At 43.9% G+C, this 19,018-nt stretch overlaps 1 protein-coding gene across 10 annotated transcripts in view; it reads left to right on the top strand.

The window, feature by feature from the left end:
• The window catches only part of nlk2 (nemo-like kinase, type 2), a 204,689-nt gene that overhangs the window by 83,976 nt on the left and 101,695 nt on the right, over window positions 1-19,018 (top strand). For all 10 annotated transcript variants that reach the window (XM_072469770.1, XM_072469772.1, XM_072469771.1 and 7 more), the window contains exon 3: window positions 1,587-1,642. In XM_072469770.1, the coding sequence (XP_072325871.1) occupies window positions 1,587-1,642 (56 nt within the window). The remainder of the gene's footprint in view (window positions 1-1,586; window positions 1,643-19,018) is intronic.

Raw genomic sequence — 19,018 nt, 5'->3', positions numbered from 1 at the left:
ACTCCCCAAAGGTTGTTGGATCTGGATGAGATCCCTCAATTTGTCACTGTCCAGCTGGAATACACCAAATTGTACAAATCCGGTTGAGCTATAGAATCATAGAGGTTTACAGCATGGAAACAGACCCTTCGGCCCAACTTGTCCATGCAGCCCAGTTTTTATCACTAAGTTAGTCCCAATTGCCCGCATTTGGCCCATATCCCACTGTATCCATCTTACTCGTATAACTGTCTAAATGCTTTTTAGAAGACAAAATTGTATCTGCCTCTACTACTGCCTTTGGCAGCTCGTTCCAGACACCCGCCACCCATCTGTGTGAAAAAAACTGCCCTTCTGGACCCTTGAGGAAGGATGGCTGGCTCAGTGTGTTTTCTTCAACCCACCCTCTGCCAAGTGCAACAAAGAGTTAATCTAACAAGGTTCCCTTTCCCTTGGGATACCTTTTCCAGACCCTGTGGTTATGTTAAAAAGGAGCCAATTTAACCAGGCTTTCTTGAGTTAAGATAGTAAGATTATTAACTACTAAAAAGGTAATGAGAGATGACAAAACAGATGCATATACATTAATACAGAAGTAAGAATTGAGTCCCATCGTAAGTAAATATAAATAAAAGGTTATGCGGACAGTCCTTAGGTTGCGAGTAGATGGAGTGTTGTGGCTGGTACAGATTGATTCCAGTAGTTGACTTTTGCTCACAGTTGATTCTTTGGTTCAGGTGTTCTGTAGTTTAGCAGAGAGATTTTTGTTCTTTATCCAGCTGCAGTCCTTCTACTGGCTGATCGACTTTCACAGTCAGAGTTTTAGATGTTTGTGCCAAAGCAGGCTTTTTCCAGGGGCCCTGTCTCAGTTATAGTATCTCTTTCAGCTTTTCACTCTGCATGCACACTCGCTCTCGGCTAGCTTTTAACCTCCGTCTCTGTGTATTCGAACTGGAGACGCAGGATACGCCCTCTGGTCTAGGAAATTATATCCAAATTATTGGGATGAGAAAGCTGTTATGCTCCTTTGCCTTTACCGGAGACGGCAATCAACCTTTGGATGGTTTATAAAGTACCTTAGCTAGAAGCGCAGGGAGGGGCTCCTTGGAGAAACCCCTTTGCCACCCCTGTCAGTGGCTGCGATCTGTATCCTTATCTGTAACTATAAAACTCAGCTTGTTTTTTAAAGTCCAATGTTTCCATGTGTAATTTCAGGTTTTGTTTCTCCATTGTGACAATTGGGGGAAGCAAAAAGAAGTTCCATTGCAATCACAGCCTGATAATTGCATGATTGAATCAAACGTATTTGTGTCACTTAAGTGCTGGGTGAAAATATATATTATGTTCTTATGCCATGATGCACTTAAAACGTGGAGTAACCAAATTGTTTGTATTTTTAATGCCAGATTTTAAAAAGTGAAGCTTGAGGACTTCAAACTGTTAGAATCCTGTTCTGTTTAGATGTTTTTGATTACCAAATTTGTAGAAACCTATTATTTCAGTACCTGTTTGTAAAAAATCTTTTATTGTTTATTTTCAATCAATAACCTTTAAATTGGACATCCATGCAATAATAAACACCAATTTCCTTTTCTGTTTTGTTTCAGGTGCTCTCTGCGCTTGATATACTCCAACCTCCACACATTGACTATTTTGAGGAAATGTATCCTACCAGTCAAATTTAATATTTCTGAAATTACTGTAAGTCTCTTAGATGGTTGCCATTAATACAGTTAGAATTTTGTTGGAAAACATTGCTAGAAAACTGATGCATTTATTTTGTGAGCCATAAAATTGGGAAAAGATGCATGCTCTATTCCGTGAACTATAATTTTGGGAAATATATTTGGTACCAATCATTATTTCCCTGACCACTTGCTCATAACTATGTTGCTTCATAATTCTTACAAGCCATGAGACCCAAAAGACCATTGGCAAACTTATCAATTCCTACTGTGACCTTGAATCAGTTTTGATTCAAGGTGGATTGTGACTAATAATGTTTTCATGCAGACAGCTAACCCAAACTTATTTTGGATGGGGCAAAGTCGATGGTATGTTTTAATGCCCACGTTTTACTGAATTTGGGAGGGAAGTCGTCAGTTACACAATTCCTGTAAGAAAGCATCCCCCCAGAAATGGACACAGATGTGAAAGGTTATAAATTGTGAAAATTATAAAAATTATTCCACAGATTTTGATCATGGTAAAATATAAGACAGCTGCAAAATAGAAATGTCAAAGCATATAAACAGCATACACCGACTCCCTTAACATGGAATGAAATATAGCATGTTTCAATCAATACCAGTGTGCAAATGCCACATGGTGGTGCAGCTGTTGAAGCTTTTTATCTTGCACTCATCAGGACAGATTTGCAAGAATACCAAATCTCAAAGGGAACAATAGTTTATACTGCATGACATGAGAAGAAGGTGATTGGTTGGCAAATCTGATTACTAGTGTTGCCATGGGGAACGCACCAGAGAGTAGTTATCTGCCAAACTTTTGTTTAAATCTATTTAGTTTAAATCAATGCTATACTTGTGACAAAATGTGATTTTCTTTTCATTTCATTCGGGACAATAGCTACTCCCAATTAGATCATTGTTCACTGTATCGGGTGTAAACTTGCAGGCCTAAGGCTTCCACTTTCAGTCCTGAAAAGTTCCCAGTCAAATTCAAATTATCCTGGGAAGCTAGGTGTCTTAAAACATTGAACAACAAGTGAAGCTATTCAGTAGAAACACGCTGGCCTTCTCCACTAACCGGATGCTGCCATCAATCCAAAAATATATTCTTCCTACCACACAAACAAGTGATATGGTGTAAATGAGTTTTGACGTTGGTGTGATACCAAGTACATAGACCATACGTTCCAATAACTGGGGGACAGTTTATTGAACAGTATGTCCCTTTAGCTATTCTCAACAGGCAAATTACTGATACTAAACCAGTTCTTGCAAAACTCAGAACATGATGTGATTCTGCAATTAGACAACACTTGCTATACAATCCTGACAGTGTAATTCTTAGCACAAACAACCAATTTCAAATTATCAGTTGAGCTTGCAGTGTGGCTCACATGTACATACTAGAAGCTTAACATTTTCATACACCAAGCCCTGTCCTTTGCAAATAGAGCATGTCCATGTGTTGCAATTTATTATAAAAGCTTAGGAGACAACCATTCCGTGGTTCATTCCCTTTAGTAATGCCTTGACCAACCACAGTTAGCCTGCCTGGTTGAATTTGTTTAAGATTGGCAGTTAACTGTTCCTTAGTGCATTCTCCACGACAAGGTCTTGAACAAGCAGGGAGCCCACTTGCCAACCAACCGCACCCTCATCTCATAACAGTATAAATTGTTGTTTCCTTTGAGATTTATTAATCTTGTGATCTGTCCTGATAGTGCAAGATGAAAAGCTTAGATACACATTTATTTTTTCAGTAATATTCAAGCCTGGCAATCACACACTTTATAAGTACTTGTGAAGAAAGTACCAGTTGTTGCCGTGACCGCTTTGCTAGTACATTTAGCACACAGGAACAACATTACAGCTATGTGACAATGTTAGAAATGTAGGTCCCTTTAAGAGTAAATAAGAACTAGATTCAGAGTGAATTGAGAGCAGGTGTTGCTCATTGCAGCCTGTGCTTAAGAGCTGGGATTTCCTCCAGTGGGGGATGCTTCTGGACAGGGAGAGGATCTAGAAGGGTGGAGTGCAAACCAGTACTGCCTAATTTGATAAAGGGATATTCACCTATTTAAAAAATAATAATATTAAGGTATTTGAAAATTTTTATAACAACAACATAAACAATGACATCAACATGGAAAATAAACATTCCCCCCTCCCCCCAGCCCAATCTTCACGCACCTCAACCATACAACAACAATCCACCGTTTCCCCTCCCCCTTTTGGAATACTGTATCTGCTGACATTTTAATTTTCCCCGAGAAAGTCGACAAAGGGCTGCCAGTTCCGGGAGAACCCTAACATTGACCCTCTAAAGGCAAACTTTATTTTCTCGAGACCGGAAAACCCTGCCATGTCACTAACCCAGGTCTCTAGGGGAAGGGGGGGGGGGGGGGGCAGCGCCTTCGAGTCCCTCCACATTAACAAGATCCGTCTCCGGGCTACCAGGGAGGCAAAGGCCAAGGCGTTGGCCTCTTTCGCCCCCTGAACTCCCGGACCTTCCGACTCTCCAAAGATCGCTACCTCCGGACTCTGCACCACCCATGTTTTTAGCACCGTGGATATTGCCTTAGGAAAATCCTGCCATAACCCTCTAAGCTTCGGGCATGCCCAAAACATGTGGACATGATTTGCTGTGCTTGATATTCACCTATTTAACATGGTAGCAGAAGATTGACCTCGATCTCTTCAGGTGTGAAGATAAAGAATCAGAAGGCAATCCCTGTTTCTGACAAAAGTAAACCTCCTGGCGGCTTTTAGGCGAAATTGCTGAGTCACGCTGCAAGATTACAAACTAAAATTACCCACCAGTCATTTCGAAATTGGAATCATCTGAACAATGGAAAAATGAGGTGGAGATCTGGATTCAGGTTACTTCTCCAGTCAAGAGTAAGCACGGTATGGCTTTGGCCTTGTCTTTACCTGGAAAAAGTAGTCGAGTGGAAGCAAGGTATGGCTTTGGCCTTGTCTTTTCCAGGAAAAAGTAAGATTGGAAATAAAGTATTTTCGGAACTGAATGTAACTGACTCCGATACCAAAAAGGAATTGCCAATTCTACTACAATTTATTGACAACATTTAGAAAAAAGATGACCTGTTAGAAGCCTATGAGACTGAGACATGATTGAAATTTGATAAATTTAAGGTGAACAATTGGTCCATGGAAATTTATTTTTAAAAAGCATTTTTATTGACGTTCTAACACAATGTAAAACTTAACACAAGTCAGAACAGGCAGAGAAAAAAACATTCAAAATGGCATATCATTTACAGGTTGTCATAGTGTCTGTCACCCTAGTCACCGTGGTCGCGTTTCCTTATTTACAATGGTATGCATACAAGGAATGTTGTATTTACATTTACAGAGATGGGGAGAGTCATGCTGAACCCTACATTTTCAAGGGTGGGTTGGGTGTACTGATTATCTGGTTTCTTACATGGGCAAGAGATCTGTGTCCCTCCCGGCGTGGCGCCCCCGTTACTACAAACAGGTCATTGAAGAGGTTGACTAAATTTCACATTGTGTTGTGTAATCTCTTCACTGATGCCCTGATTGAGAATTTAAACTTTTCAAGCTTTAGGAATTCAGCCAGATCTGAGAGCCACTCCAAGGCTCTGGGAGGTGCTGCAGACTTCCACCCCAGCAGAAGTCTCCGCTAGGTGATCAGAGGCGAAAGCCAGGACGTCCGCCCCCTTCCCAGTGAAGATCTCTGGATGCTCTTAACACCCCAAAGACCGCCACAAACGGCCTGGCTCCATCTTAACCCCCACAACCTTGGACGTGCCTAGATGAATGCTGTCCAGAACTCATTGAGTCTAGGGCAGGACCAGAACATGTGGGCATGGTTAACCGGGCCCCCCAACACCGCTCACACTTGTCCTCTACCTCCGGGAAGAATACGTTCATGTGTGACTTGGTTAGGTGCGTTCTGTGTACCACCCTGATCTGCACCAGGCTTAGCCCTGCGCACGAGGAGGTGGAGTTGATCTTGTGCAATGCCTCGATTTGGGGATGAAGTTCGGGAGTGATCTAAATATGAAGAGGAACCTGGGCCACACCTTCATTTTGACTGCCTGTACACTTCCCACTAGTGAGACATCTTTGCAAGTCCCGCTTTACCTCCTTCACCAAGCTGGAGAGGTTCCACTTGTGGAGCCTCATCCAGTTTGTGAGCCTTCTGTATCCCCAGGTACCTGAACTTGGTCTGGATTATCTTAAACGCTAACTCCTCCAGCTCCACTTCTCTCCTTCCCCTCGGGGGTTCACCGGGAAGATTTCCCTCCTCCCCAGGTTGAGTTTGTAACCTGAGAAGTCGCCAAACTCGAGTCCCGTTATCTTTCCCACACTGGCCAGGGGGTTTGACACGTAGAAGAGCAGTTCATCTGCATAGAGTGAAACGCTGTGCTCCCTGCCCCCTCTTCGAATGCCTGTCCACCACTATGCCGATCTAAGACTGATGACCAGTGGCCCAAATGCCAGTGCGAACAAAGTGGAGACAACGGGCATCCCTGCCTAGCTCCCCTATGCAGCAGAAAGCACTCAGCTGCTGGCATTCATCCGAATGCTTGCCCTGGGGATGTTGTACAGATGTTTCAACCACTTGTTAAACCCTGATCCAAACCCAAACCGTTCAAGCATCCCTTTGAGGTACCTCCATTCTGTTCGATCAAAAGCTTTCTCAGCCTCCAGGGAGACTATCACTTCGGGTGTCTCCTCCCTGGGTGGGATCATTATTATATTCAGCAGGCGTCAGATCTTCGCTGTTACCTGTCTGCTCTTGACGAACGTCGTCCTATCTTCTGCGATCACATCTGGCGGTCAACTCTGAACGCGCATTGCCAGTGCTTTCGCTAGGACTTTTGCATCAGCATTTGAGAGATATGGGTCAGTATGATCCACACTCTGTCGGGTCTTTGTCCTTTTTGGGGATCAATAAGATTGAAGCCTGTGCCAGCGTGGACTACAGGGCCCCCTTTGACGGTGAATCATTGACCATTTCCCACAAGTGCAGGGCGACTGTTGTTGCAAATTCTTTGTAAAGGTCTACCGGGAACCTGTCTGGTCCTGGCGCCTTCCTGATTGCATGGAATGAATGCATTCCCTGATCTCTTCCAGCCCCAACGGTGCATCCAACCCGTGTCTCTTTTTCCTCACCCACCACCGGAATTTCCAGTCTGTTGAGGAACTGCTTCATCTCGGAGTCCCCTCCAGGGGCTTGGAAGTGTACAGGCCACAGTTTGCAACTGCCTCGTTAACCTTATTTGGGGCTGCGACCATCATACCATGTCTGTCCCTAACTTGCACTATTTCATCCACGGCAGTCTGCTTTCTTAGTTGATGCACCAGCATATGGCTGGCTTTGTCTCCATGTTCGTAGAAGCCCCCCCCAATAACTGGTGGAGTTGGTGGACTGCTTTCCTTGTGGCGAGCAGATCGAATTCCATCTGCAACTTTTTCCACCGCCAGTTGTTCCATGGTTTGGGCCGAGGAGTATCGGCGATTCACCTCCAGTATGGTGTCGATCGCCCACTGCCTGGCTTTGCTTTCTCTCACTTGTCCATAAGGGCCCGAAAATCTATTGCTTCATCCCTGATCACCGCCTTCAGTGCCTCAGGGTGAGACCTCCCCATTCTGGTTGCAGCTTGCATAACCGTTGATGGCTTGGGATATTTTCGTACCGAATTCCCTATTGGCAAGGAGGGCAAGGGGAGGTAGGGGGGGTCGGTTGGGTCCTCCAACTTTGTTCACATAGGAGCTGTGTGGTCGGAAATTACAATTGCGCAGTATTCTGCCCTCATTACCCCTTCAGCCCTTTCTATGTCTTGACCAGCCTCACCACCTCTGCTTTGAGGGCCGCGATCCGAAACCCCACCCCCCGGTCCGTGGCAGCTTTTTGAGGTCCAGTGTTGTTGCCTCTTGGTGTTCTCATCTGCGCTCCATTTTGCCCACAGCCGCCCTCATGGGGGCCGCAGCGGCCTCAACTGTCAACTCCACGGCTGCTGCGAGGTCCTCCTTCATTGCCTTTCTATGTTTCTGGACCTTGGGAGAAAATGATGGGTCTTACCTGTGCGTGGGTCTGCGCTGGAAAGTCCATGGAACCGTCTGTCGTCTGTTCCTTGCCGCTGCATGAGCTCCCCTGCTCCGAGGCTGAGGTTTCCCCCCCCCTCCTCTTTGGAAGTTTTTTGGCTGTGTTTCTGGTTCTTCTGCGCTTTGGGCGGTATTGAGGTCGATGGGTGGTCGATTTGGGGGATTTTTCGTTTTTTGGGGTTAAAGGGCCTTGACCAAGGTTTCCAGATGAGAGCCACCTTATGTGCGACCGCTCAGCTCATGGCCGCTACTGGAAGTTCGGTCCATGAAAAATGGCGGAGTTTGAGAGGTTATATAAAAGACTAAAATGCAGCCTAGAGATTCCAGAGCCTGTTTGTGTTCAAGTTATTACAAATCTTACACATGGATAGAATTTTATTTATTTTTTTACAGCTGTTTAACTTTGTGGTGAAGACTAATTTTTGAATAAATGACTGCTGCTCAAAAAACTTTTAGGGAGAAGCAGTTGTGGTACAATGAATGAGTCCTCCATGATTACTGACTTTTGAAATTAGCGGGGCTTGTGCAAGGAAGGAATTGCTCAAAAGTGTGTCCTGAGGTGGATCATACTATTAATAGATTTATGGATCAAGGCAAGAAGCGGGATTGGGGTTACAGCTGACTGAATGAATTCCAGAAATAAAAGGGGAAAAGTTACTAAGTATTCCAAATGTGACCTTACATATCACTCTGTAAGGAATCGTCCAAAAGTCAGGAATTAAATATTTGAAGCAACTTGTGAAGCAAACTATTCTGATCAAGATGATGAGGATGAATGGCAAGGAAGTAGTGTATTTGTGAGTGGGCTCATGAACATCTTGGTTGCCAATTAGTTCAGTTGTGCTGTACATGATAGCTGCTCTACCTCAGCAATGTGTAGGGTAGATTGACTAAACTGTTATCGAGAAACCCTTGACAAAGCAGATAAAAAGAGTCCAGGAATATGAAAGCACTACCTGTTTTCAATTCGGGGACGATAATACAAGGAGTTGGGAGACATTGTCACTTGACACATTTTGGTGGGCAGCATGGTAGCATAGTGGTTAGCACTGTTGTTTCACAGTGCCAGGGTCCCAGGTTCGATTCCTGGCTTGAGTCACTCTCTGTGCGGAGTCTGCACGTTCTCCCCATGTCTGCGTGGGTTTCCTCCAGGTGCTCTGGTTTCCTCCCGCTAGTCCCGAAAGACGTGCTGTTTGGTAATTTTGGGCATTCTGAATTTTCCCTCTGTACCCGAACAGGGGCTGGAATGTGGCGCCTAGGGACTTTTCACAGCAACTTCATTGCAATGGAAGCCTACTTGTGACAATAAAGATTATTATTATTATTGAGAGTGCTCTTCCCATGTGATAATGCAGGCATTTGTCATTTCGTTAGCACTACTAATGGGACTTTGAAGAAAATATGATCAATCAAATCAGGAAAGAATTTCAAATTGGCAGCCAAGCTTCTCGTGCCTTCAAATATGTGAATTTGGAGATTAAGCAGAGTGAGTCAGATGTAATTTTACATCAACGGTCTTACTTGGACAATATCAGCCCCATCACAAGTAGTCATGCGAGGTCTGGACAGAAAGATGTGGCTGCTACCAAGGATGAAATGGAACAGCTGAGGAGTCTTGCTGGATAGCTCAATTGGTTAAGCCGACAAACGACGATATGCAAGTTCTGATGTGCTGGAATTTAGTCTTGTCCTCCATCTTTGGATTTTTCATGACATCTAGATAGCAAATAAAACTTGACGTTCCCAGCTTTGGGTGATCCCCATAACGCGAAATTAATCATTTTTATTGATGCCTTGCATGCAAATGGCAATGGACTTTACAGTTCAGGAGGATTTGTGATATTTTTTGTGGGAGAGAATGGGAAATGTTGCTCCTTGGCATGGAACAGTGGTGACGAGCACACTAGCTGTTGAAACTCTTGCTCTCGTTAATGGTGTTGATACATTCGGTCTAGAAGGGTGGGAACCGTCGAAACCCTTGAGGAGTATAAAGAAAGTAGGAAGGTACTGAAGAGGGAAATTATGAGGGCTAGGAAGGGTCATGAAAAGTCCTTGGCAAGTAGGATTAAGGTGAATCCCAAAGCTTTTTATTCGTATGTAAAAAGCAAGAGGGTAGCCAGGGAAAGGATAGGACCACTTGAGGACAGTGGGGGGAATCTGTGTTGAACCAGAGGAAATGGGCGAGATACTAAATGAATACTTTGCATCAGTGTTCACTAAAGAAAGGGACTTTGTGGAAGCTGATTCTTGGCTAGGGTGTGTGCACAGTCTGGATCATGTTAACATCGAAAAGGAGGAGGTATTGGGTCTTTAAAAAAATATTAAGGTGGCTAAGTCTCCTGGGCCGGATGGGATTTATCCCAGAATACTGAGGGAAGCAAGGGAGGAAATTGCTGGGGCCTTGACTGACATCTTTGTATCCTCATTGGCTACAGGTGAGATCCCAGAGGACTGGAGAATAGCTAATGTGGTACTGCTGTTTAAGAAAGGTAGCAGTGATACTCCTGGAAACTATAGGCCGGTGAGCCTCCTGTCGGTAGTAGGTAAATTACTGGAGAGAATTCTCGGACAGGATTTATACACATTTGGAAACAAATGGACTCATCAGCGATAGACAGCATGGCTTTGTGAAGGGGAGGTCGTGCCTCACTAACTTGATCGCATTTTTTGAGGAGGTGACAAAGATAATTGATATGGGGAAGGCAGTGGATGTTGTTTACATGGCCTTCAGTAAAGCCTTTGACAAGGTGCCTCACGGCAGACTGGTACAAAAGGTGAAGTCACACGGGATGAAAGATGAGGTGATAAGATGGATACAGAACTGGCTCGGTCATAGAAGACAAAGGGTAGCAGTAGAAGGGTGTTTTTCTGAATGGAAGTTGTGACTGGTGGTGTTCTACAGAGATCGGTGTTGTTTGTGGTGTACATAAACGATTTGGAGGAAAATGTAGCCGGTCTGATTAGTAAGTTCGTTTTTGACACCAAGGTTGGTGGAATAGCAGATAGTGTTGAGGATTGTCAGAAGATACAGCAGGACATAGGTTGGTGACTTGGGCAGAAAAATGGCAAATGGAGTTTAATCCGGACAAATGTGACGTAATGCATTTTGGTAGGTCTAACATAGAGGAGAAATATACCGGAAATGTTGAAACTGTTAGGAATATAGAAAGTCAGAGAGATCTGGGTGTGCAGGTCCACAGATCTTTGAAGGTGGCAACACAAGTGGACAAGTAGTCAATTGGACGGGGCATCGAGTATAAAAACTGGCAAGTCTCATGCTACAGTTGTATAGAACCTTGGTACGGCCGCACTTGGAATATTGCGCACAATTCTGGTCGCCACACTACCAAAAGGATGTGGAGGCTTTGGAGAGGGTGCAAAGGAGGTTTACCAGGATGTTGCCTAGTCTGGAGAGTGTTAGCTATGTGGAGAGGCTGAATAGACTGACTTTTCATTAGAAAGTCAGAGGTTGAGGTGTGACCTGATAGAGGTCTACAAGATTATGAGGGGTATGGATAAAGTGGATGGGCAGGCAGTCTTTCCCATGGTGGAGGGTTCAGTCACCAGTGTGCATAGGTTTAAGGTCCGTGGGGCAAAGTTTAGAGGAGATGTGCGAGGCAGGTTTTTTACGCAGAGGGTGGTGAGTGCCTGGAACGCATGGCAGGGGAGGTTGTGGAAGCAGATACATTAACGGCGTTCAATAGGCATCTTGACAAACTTGTGGATAGGTTGGGTATAGAGGGATACGGCACAAGGAAGTGCTGAGGGTTTTGGCAAAGGTTGGTATCATGACCGGTACAGGCTTGGAGGACCGAAGGGCCTGTTCCTCTGCTGTATTGTTCTTTTTGTTCTTTGTATTCTCATCCAAAATTTTGCGAATGCTATATAAAAAGATGTGGAGATGCCGGCATTGGACTGGGGTGAGCACAGTACGAAGTCCTACAACACCAGGTTAAAGTCCAACAGGTTTGTTTCGATGTCACTAGCTTTCGGAGCGCTGCTCCTTCCTCTGGTGAATGAAGAGGTATGTTCCAGAAACACATATATATGTCTATATATGTGTTTCTGGAACATACCTCTTCATTCACCTGAGGAAGGAGCAGCGCTCCGAAAGCTAGTGACATCGAAACAAACCTGTTGGACTTTAACCTGGTGTTGTAAGACTTCGTACTATATAAAAAGAGACTGAAAGAAAATGCCAATAGAATGTCACATAGATAACTGATCTTTGTGAGATAATGTACATTCTGCTAAAAGTTTAAACAGAAAAAGGATGGGCATGGCCAGTTCAAAGCAGATGTTGAAAAGGAAAGAAATCTCTAAACGAAGGTAGATCGATACTGGTCATCAATCTGTTGGATTGTTTCATTAAGAGGAATGCCTCTACAGAAAAATTGTTGAAGGTTCTAGAAGGAAGTTTCGCTATGTAATGAGGGGTTCTGAAATTATTTATTTTTTCTCTGTATCTTTGTCTGAAGATAATTGCTTTTCTTTTCTTAAAAGAAAATGAATTTGACAATGTTAGAAATCTAAGCGTAAACCAGGAGTAGCCTGAGAATGAATTGAGAGCAGATGCTGCTCACTGAAGCCTGTACTTAAGATTGGATTTTTCCCCCAATGTGAGATGCTTCTCAACAGGGAGAGGATCCTGAAGGGAAGAGTGGAAATCCAGTGTTTGTACTGAACTATATTATCACAATGAAACAATTGTGACTCATCAGAATGACTTCTGCCTAATTTGGTAGATGGATATTCACCTATAAAACAGAGTCTGTTTGTTATTAAAATCAAGAAGCGCCAGTACATAACCTCTGTGCACAGAATATTATAACTATTTGCACACCCTTAGTGTAGCACACAACACATTGTTCAAATTAAATTGGATGATTGGAGGAGAGCTTTCAGTTTCTATTTCAAATTCATACAACCATTTTGATATAAATGTTTAGAATTACAGAGCAAACCTTGTGGGACTTTAGAAAGTAAATAACTGAAGTTGGAACAGAGGACTTTATATACAAAAATATGAGTTACAACACCGCAAAAGGCCATTCAACCACTCGGCAATGTTCGCCCTTGTGAGAAATTCATATTTATCCTCCCTGTTCCCATAGCACAGTTGCTTCACAGGGCCAGCGACCCGGGTTCGATTCCCACTTAGGTCACTGTCTGTGCGGAGTCTGCATGTTTTCCCCGTGTCTGCGTGGGTTTTCTCCATGGCTCTGGTTTCCTCTCACAAGTCCTGAAAGATGTGCTTGTTAAGTGAATTGGACATGATTTCTTCCTCGGTGTACCCAAACAGGCGCCGGAATGTGGCAACTAGGGGATTTTCACAGTTTGGCGGTGTTAATGTAAGCTTACTTGTGACACTAATAAAGATTATTCTTATTATCTCCTTAACTCAGTTTCTCCTCCTACCCCTAATTTAAGTCAAAAAGACTCAAAATTTTAAGTCTGTGTCTTCATGCTTGTATTTTCTTGTTACTTGCAGCATCCTAGTGAATCTCTCTACAAAGCCTCCATATCCTTCCTGTAGTCTAGAGGCCCATCGAACAATCCATGTTATTTATGCACTACATCTACTGTACCCCCATCTTTGTTGTCATGAATTTTGAAGTTTGTCGAGCATGATTCTGCTTTCAATCCATGCTAGCTACTTCCATTTCTCTTTATCTAGATGATAATGTTGTCCTCTAGATGAATGATAATTTTTTCCTTCAAGATTTTAAAATATTTCCTGCGACAGATGCTAACTAGCTTTAATCAGATTAGTTCAATCTCCATTTTCCAATTAGTGCAATTGCAGCTCTCCAGTCCTGCAGCACACATCCAATCGCGACATACGTGTACAATCTTTGGGGCATCTGCAGTTTCAATTTCCAGATCCATAGAATATAGAATACCTATGGTGCTGAAGGAGGCCATTTGGCCCATTGAGTTTGCACTAACCCTCCTAAAGGGCACTCTGCATAGGCCCAATCCCATGCCCTATCCCCACAACCTCATCTAACCGTTGGACACTAAGGGAAAATTTAGCATGGCCAATTCACCTAACCAACAAATCTTTGAACTGTGGGAGGGAACCGGAGCACCGGGAGCAAATCCATGCAGACACTGGGAGAACGTGCAAACTCCACACAGTCACCTAAGTCCGGAATAGAACTTGGGTCCCTGGCATTAAGGCTGCCCGATGCATCCATCATGATGCAAGGATGTATTGAACCAAGCCTTGATGCTTTGTCTTCCCTTTCATTAATTTGTTACATTTTATCCATCACTGTATCCCTTCACCACTTCAGGAGTCAATTCCCCTCTGGTAAAGGCCAGCACAAAGTACAAGAAGTCCACACTTAATGTTGTTGATTGTTTCCTGGAAAATATGGGGTTATGCAAAACAGTCTGCCTGAGGCTCATAATCCTCTCCCAAGATTGCTTGTTCCACACTTGAGGTTCAAGACCCAATTTTATCAGGCTCAATGTGGAAGTTATGTCTAGAAGTGTGGCGACATGATCGTAAAACAGTAGCAACACCATGAGAGTGCAGGAGTCTGATTGAGAGCGATGTTCTTCTGGACGATGTTAAGCGAGCACCACTGTTGTACACATGAACTACTTTTTGATCATCTGCAAGTTGGCAGTACTGTAATGTTTGGGGGTCCCATCTCATTTTTAACAGTACAATTTACCAATATATTTGAGAAACCTTGCGGTTCTTTTTGATTTCTTTTTCTCATACTTTTTAAACCTGTTTTCTTTTAAATCTTCCTTTGTTTTTTTAAATTCCTTTGTACTGGACCCTCTTATTATTTTAAGACATCCTAAAACTAATAGTTTTCTTTTCCAGAAAATCTTTGCTATCTACCTTTTGCAATCTCTTTTGAAAAACATTCTGGTACTGGTTCTGAGTCTGTGTGCCAATTTGTCCTAACACCGTACTTTTGCTAGCTTGCTCTTTATCTTCCAAAACTCTATCCCAATTCAATTCAGTGTTTCAGTTTTTCAGCTGAACCTTTTGGTTGTAACCCTTGCCATATAAATGTGAATCTAGAAGTTTTAAATATGAAAAATGTTGATGAGATGAATATGGGATCCAGAATTATGTGCCAACATAATCTTGTGTCCAGGCATGACCCTGGACAACAATACCCTTGAGAAGCTGGGACTTTCTTGTAAAACCAAGATATTCATTCACTAGATACATTAATTTATCACTTTGAAATGTCATTATTTAAATTGTTTAAATCTTCGTTTTGAAAACTTCAAACTTTTGTAAATGGAGAACAAGTTTTGAAAAAGCGTTCTGAATGATGGAAATACATTGACCAGATTAAACGATGTCCTGATAATGTATCACAATTATAAAATAACTATTGACATCTTTTTAGCATTGAAAATATTTATCATACTATGCCTGAAGGAATAGCAGGTACTGCAGGTGCTTAGGAGTATTAATTGAAACATGTGTTCATGTATTGCATTTTAACATGCAACAAATTGATATCCTGAAAAATTCCAGATGGGTAGACAACATCAATTGGAGTGTTTGGGATCAAGCAATATTGGAGAATGGAAGGGAGAACAATATTGTGGAGGAAGCAACGATGAATGGGAAGAGTAAAGAAACACTGAGGAAGAGGGAATTCAAGTCAGTGGGATTAATGCTTGCAATATAGGAGAAGAAATGTTTGGGTAGGGGTACCATGGATAGCAAGTGCAACTATAAGATATTCGGCATCACCTGGAGTAACGTGTCCTGTTTATGGTGCTGCATTTTGGGAAAAATAAAGGCATTGGGAAAGTACATCAGGCATGAGGAACTTCAGTTATGAAGATACATTGGAGAAATTAAGACCGTTTTCCTTGGAGAAAAGGCTGAGAAGAGACTATATGGATGTATTAAAAATTATGACGGGCCAGACAGTTCACTCATGAGAGGATCATGAATAAGAGGGCACAGATTTTAGCTGGTTTAGCACAGTCGGCTAAACAGCTGGCTTGTAATGCAGCAGCGGGGGTTCCCGTACGGGCCTCCCCGAACAGGTGCCAGAATGTGGCGACTAGGGGCTTTTCACAGTAACTTCATTGAAGCATACTTGTGACAATAAGCAATTATTATTATTGTTAAAGCAATTGGCAACAGAAGCAAAAGTGATGCAGGAAAAAGCTTTTTCACTGATTTTGGAATGAACTGCTTGAGTGAAGTGGAGGCAGGTTCAATCAAAGCATTCAAAAAAGGAATTTTACTCCTGTCTGAAAAGGAATAGTGCACGGGGTATTGGGTAATGGCAGAAGAATGGCACAAAGTGTTGCTAACTTTTGGTTGGCTCTTAAATCGTAATTTGCTCTGTTTGTTTAACCTTTGCTCCAGAGTCGCCGGGTACCTTTATGATACTGCCACGATGTTCAAGTTCAAGTAATGATCAATAACTCAACACACCAATTAGTAAGATTCAATTCAAAACACATTTATTATACACAGTAAATCACTACTCATGCATATACTTTACTTTCTAGGCTACTGGTCGGCCGGACCTATCCCAAAGGGTGTTGCAGACCCAACTGGGGGAGCCCGAACACAGTCAGTCCGTTCCGTTCAGATCTGCTTGGTCTGAACGGGTGCTCACACTATGTATGGGCTCTGTCCTATTCTTATTCAGAGTGCCTGCCTGCTGGGCTCTCTGTGGCTTTCGTGGGGCATTGCATTCTCGTGCAAAGTGGCCTAACTGTCCACAGTTGTCACACTCCTGTGGCTTTTGTGGGGGGCTGTTCCTGCCTTTGTTCACCCATGCGGGGTTCTGGTGCGTTTTCACCGCTTGAATGTCTCCTTCTGCCTGCTGTTCCTCGGGTTTCCTAACTGCGGGTTTGTTTTGTACAGACTGCTCCCAGACGCGGGACAATCTTTTTAAAACCCATTTCTCATTGTGGGGTTCCTCTGAGGGGTCATAATTCGTACAGGCTTTTTGTCCTGCCTCTGTGACATGGGAGATAAGGGTGCGGGTCCATTTGGCCATACCGTCTTGGGACAAATGGGCGCGTTCTAAATTACCGAAAACTGCTGTGAAATGGATCCACAGGCGTCCAGCAAACGCTGTGGGGTGTTCTGTCTTTTTCTGCCTGCACTTATTCAGGCCTTCTACGGGGTCACCTCTGTTGTAGCCGATCGCATCTAGGATCACTGCGTGCATTTCTGCAAGGATGCCTCCTTCTACATTCTGTGGGTCGGGAAGTGCTGCTACGATCGAAGGGTCTAAACTCAAAACTGTGAGCTTCATGTGCTCACGCTCGTCCAGGCCGTAGATGGTCACCTGCTGCTTTACTCTGGCAAAGAAGTGGTGGGGGTCTGAGGTGGGGAGGAACGGTGTGATTTTCTCGCACGCGTCCCGTAATTGGGTCACGGTTAAGGGGGTGGTATAAAGAAATTCTATATCTCCATCCGACGTGACTGTGCGGTGGGTGGTTACTGGATTCATTGGTGCCTGAACTATGCTCTGTGGGGGGTTGGGGTACTTTTCTCTTCTGGGGCTTTCCTTGCGCACATGTTCCCTGAACATACCTATGCGCGGTCTCATTTAATTCTTCCCAATCCGGGCCGTCTTCTGCATCTAACTGGGATCCAAAGGTGCTCTGGAACCCTTTCTGAACTGAAAGTAAAGACTGCAGTTCTGCAATCTGCTTCCGGCACTTTGCGTGATCTAGTGAGCTCTGTCTGTGCTCCGTGGTGGTAGTATGGAGTGCTCTTAATGCTGCTTTCAGGTCGCTGCACTGCCTTTGCAATGCCTTTATCTGTTTCTCTGTTTCCTCTCTTACCAGGACTGCACGTTCCGTGTCCTGATAGGTCTTTTCGTACTGTGCCTGGAAGCTGCTTAAATGCACCACACAAGATTGGTGTACCCACTTGGCATCATCCACCTCGCCGTCCTTTGCTGCTAACTTCCTTCTTAATTCTAGGTTCTCTTTCTCTATCTCGCCCACATCGACCTTACTCATTCGATGTGTCTCCTCTATCTCTTTACGGAGCGTCCGAACAACCTCTGTGCCTCGCAATTGTGCCAAACGGGTCACGATTGCCATCGACTTGCGAGCTTTTCCCAAGCTTTTCTTATGAATCTCTGACAGGTTCTCCCACCAAGTATGTCCTATACTCCCGGGTCCTGTTTCCTCATTGTCACAGAATTCGCTCCAAAGGGGCCATCCTTTCCCTTTGAGGTACTTTCTGATTTCCTCTTCCCAAACGGGACACTGTCCTACTCTACTGCTGGTCGCTGCGACCACGAATTCCTCCGGGTTCATGAGGCGTTGCATTGCCATTTTTCCTATCTGAATGCTTCTCTTAAAATTTGGAACGAGGGGTACTAAGGCGGTGCTGTAATTATGGGTACGGCTTTCGCTATTTTCCGGAATTACCTTATAACCCTGTTAGTTACGCATGCATTAACACACTTCCGAATTATGAGGATTGATCAGAACTGCTTGAACACTTGTGGTTTTTCTGTTCCCAATTGGATTTCTAATTCAAATTTTGGGTTCTCCCGGAATGGTTAAGCCACTTCTAGATCGGGTCCCGTCAGGATGTCGCCAGTAATATGTTGCTAACTTTTGGTTGGCTCTTAAATCGTAATTTGCTCTGTTTGTTTAACCTTTGCTCTAGAGTCGCCAGGTATCTTTATGATACCGCCACGAGGTTCAAGTTCAAGTAATGATCAATAACTCAACACACCAATTAATAAGATTCAAATCAAAACACATTTATTATACATAATAAATCACTACTCATGCATAAACTCTACTTTCTAGACTATTCCTATCACTAAAAGGCCTATACTTAGCTTCGGACTGGCCCACCAGGTCAGGGGAACAAATGGCCTTTCGTTCAGGTCCTGAGTCTGCAGGATTCAAAAGCTGGTATGGACTGGTAGCTAGGAGCGCCTAACTCGTAGCGAGCGGTGACTTGAGACTTACTTGGTTGGTGGCAGCGAGGCAGGTCACTGTCAAGGGTTGGTGCAAGTTGCTAAGTGATCCTGCCAAAGAAGGACGATTTGAACTTGGGGGCTTTACTTTATAGACCCCAGGGGCTTCCCGCCCTTCGGGGCAGACCCCGTACCTGGTTCCAAGTGATTGGACTACTTTCCGATCACTTGGATCGATTTCTCCAATGCTGGAGCGGTTCCCTGATCGCTGGGCGTCCCCAAGTGTCTGTTGGCCTTCCTTTGTCTTGGCTCCTGATGGCGCCGAGGAGTCTGGCTTGGCTTTAT

Source organism: Scyliorhinus torazame, chromosome 12 (genome assembly GCF_047496885.1).
Source record: "Scyliorhinus torazame isolate Kashiwa2021f chromosome 12, sScyTor2.1, whole genome shotgun sequence".
In the NCBI taxonomy this organism is placed as follows: Eukaryota; Metazoa; Chordata; class Chondrichthyes; order Carcharhiniformes; family Scyliorhinidae; genus Scyliorhinus; species Scyliorhinus torazame.
The sequence above is the reverse complement of the archived record's forward strand: the minus strand, read 5'-3'. Positions and strand labels throughout refer to the sequence as shown.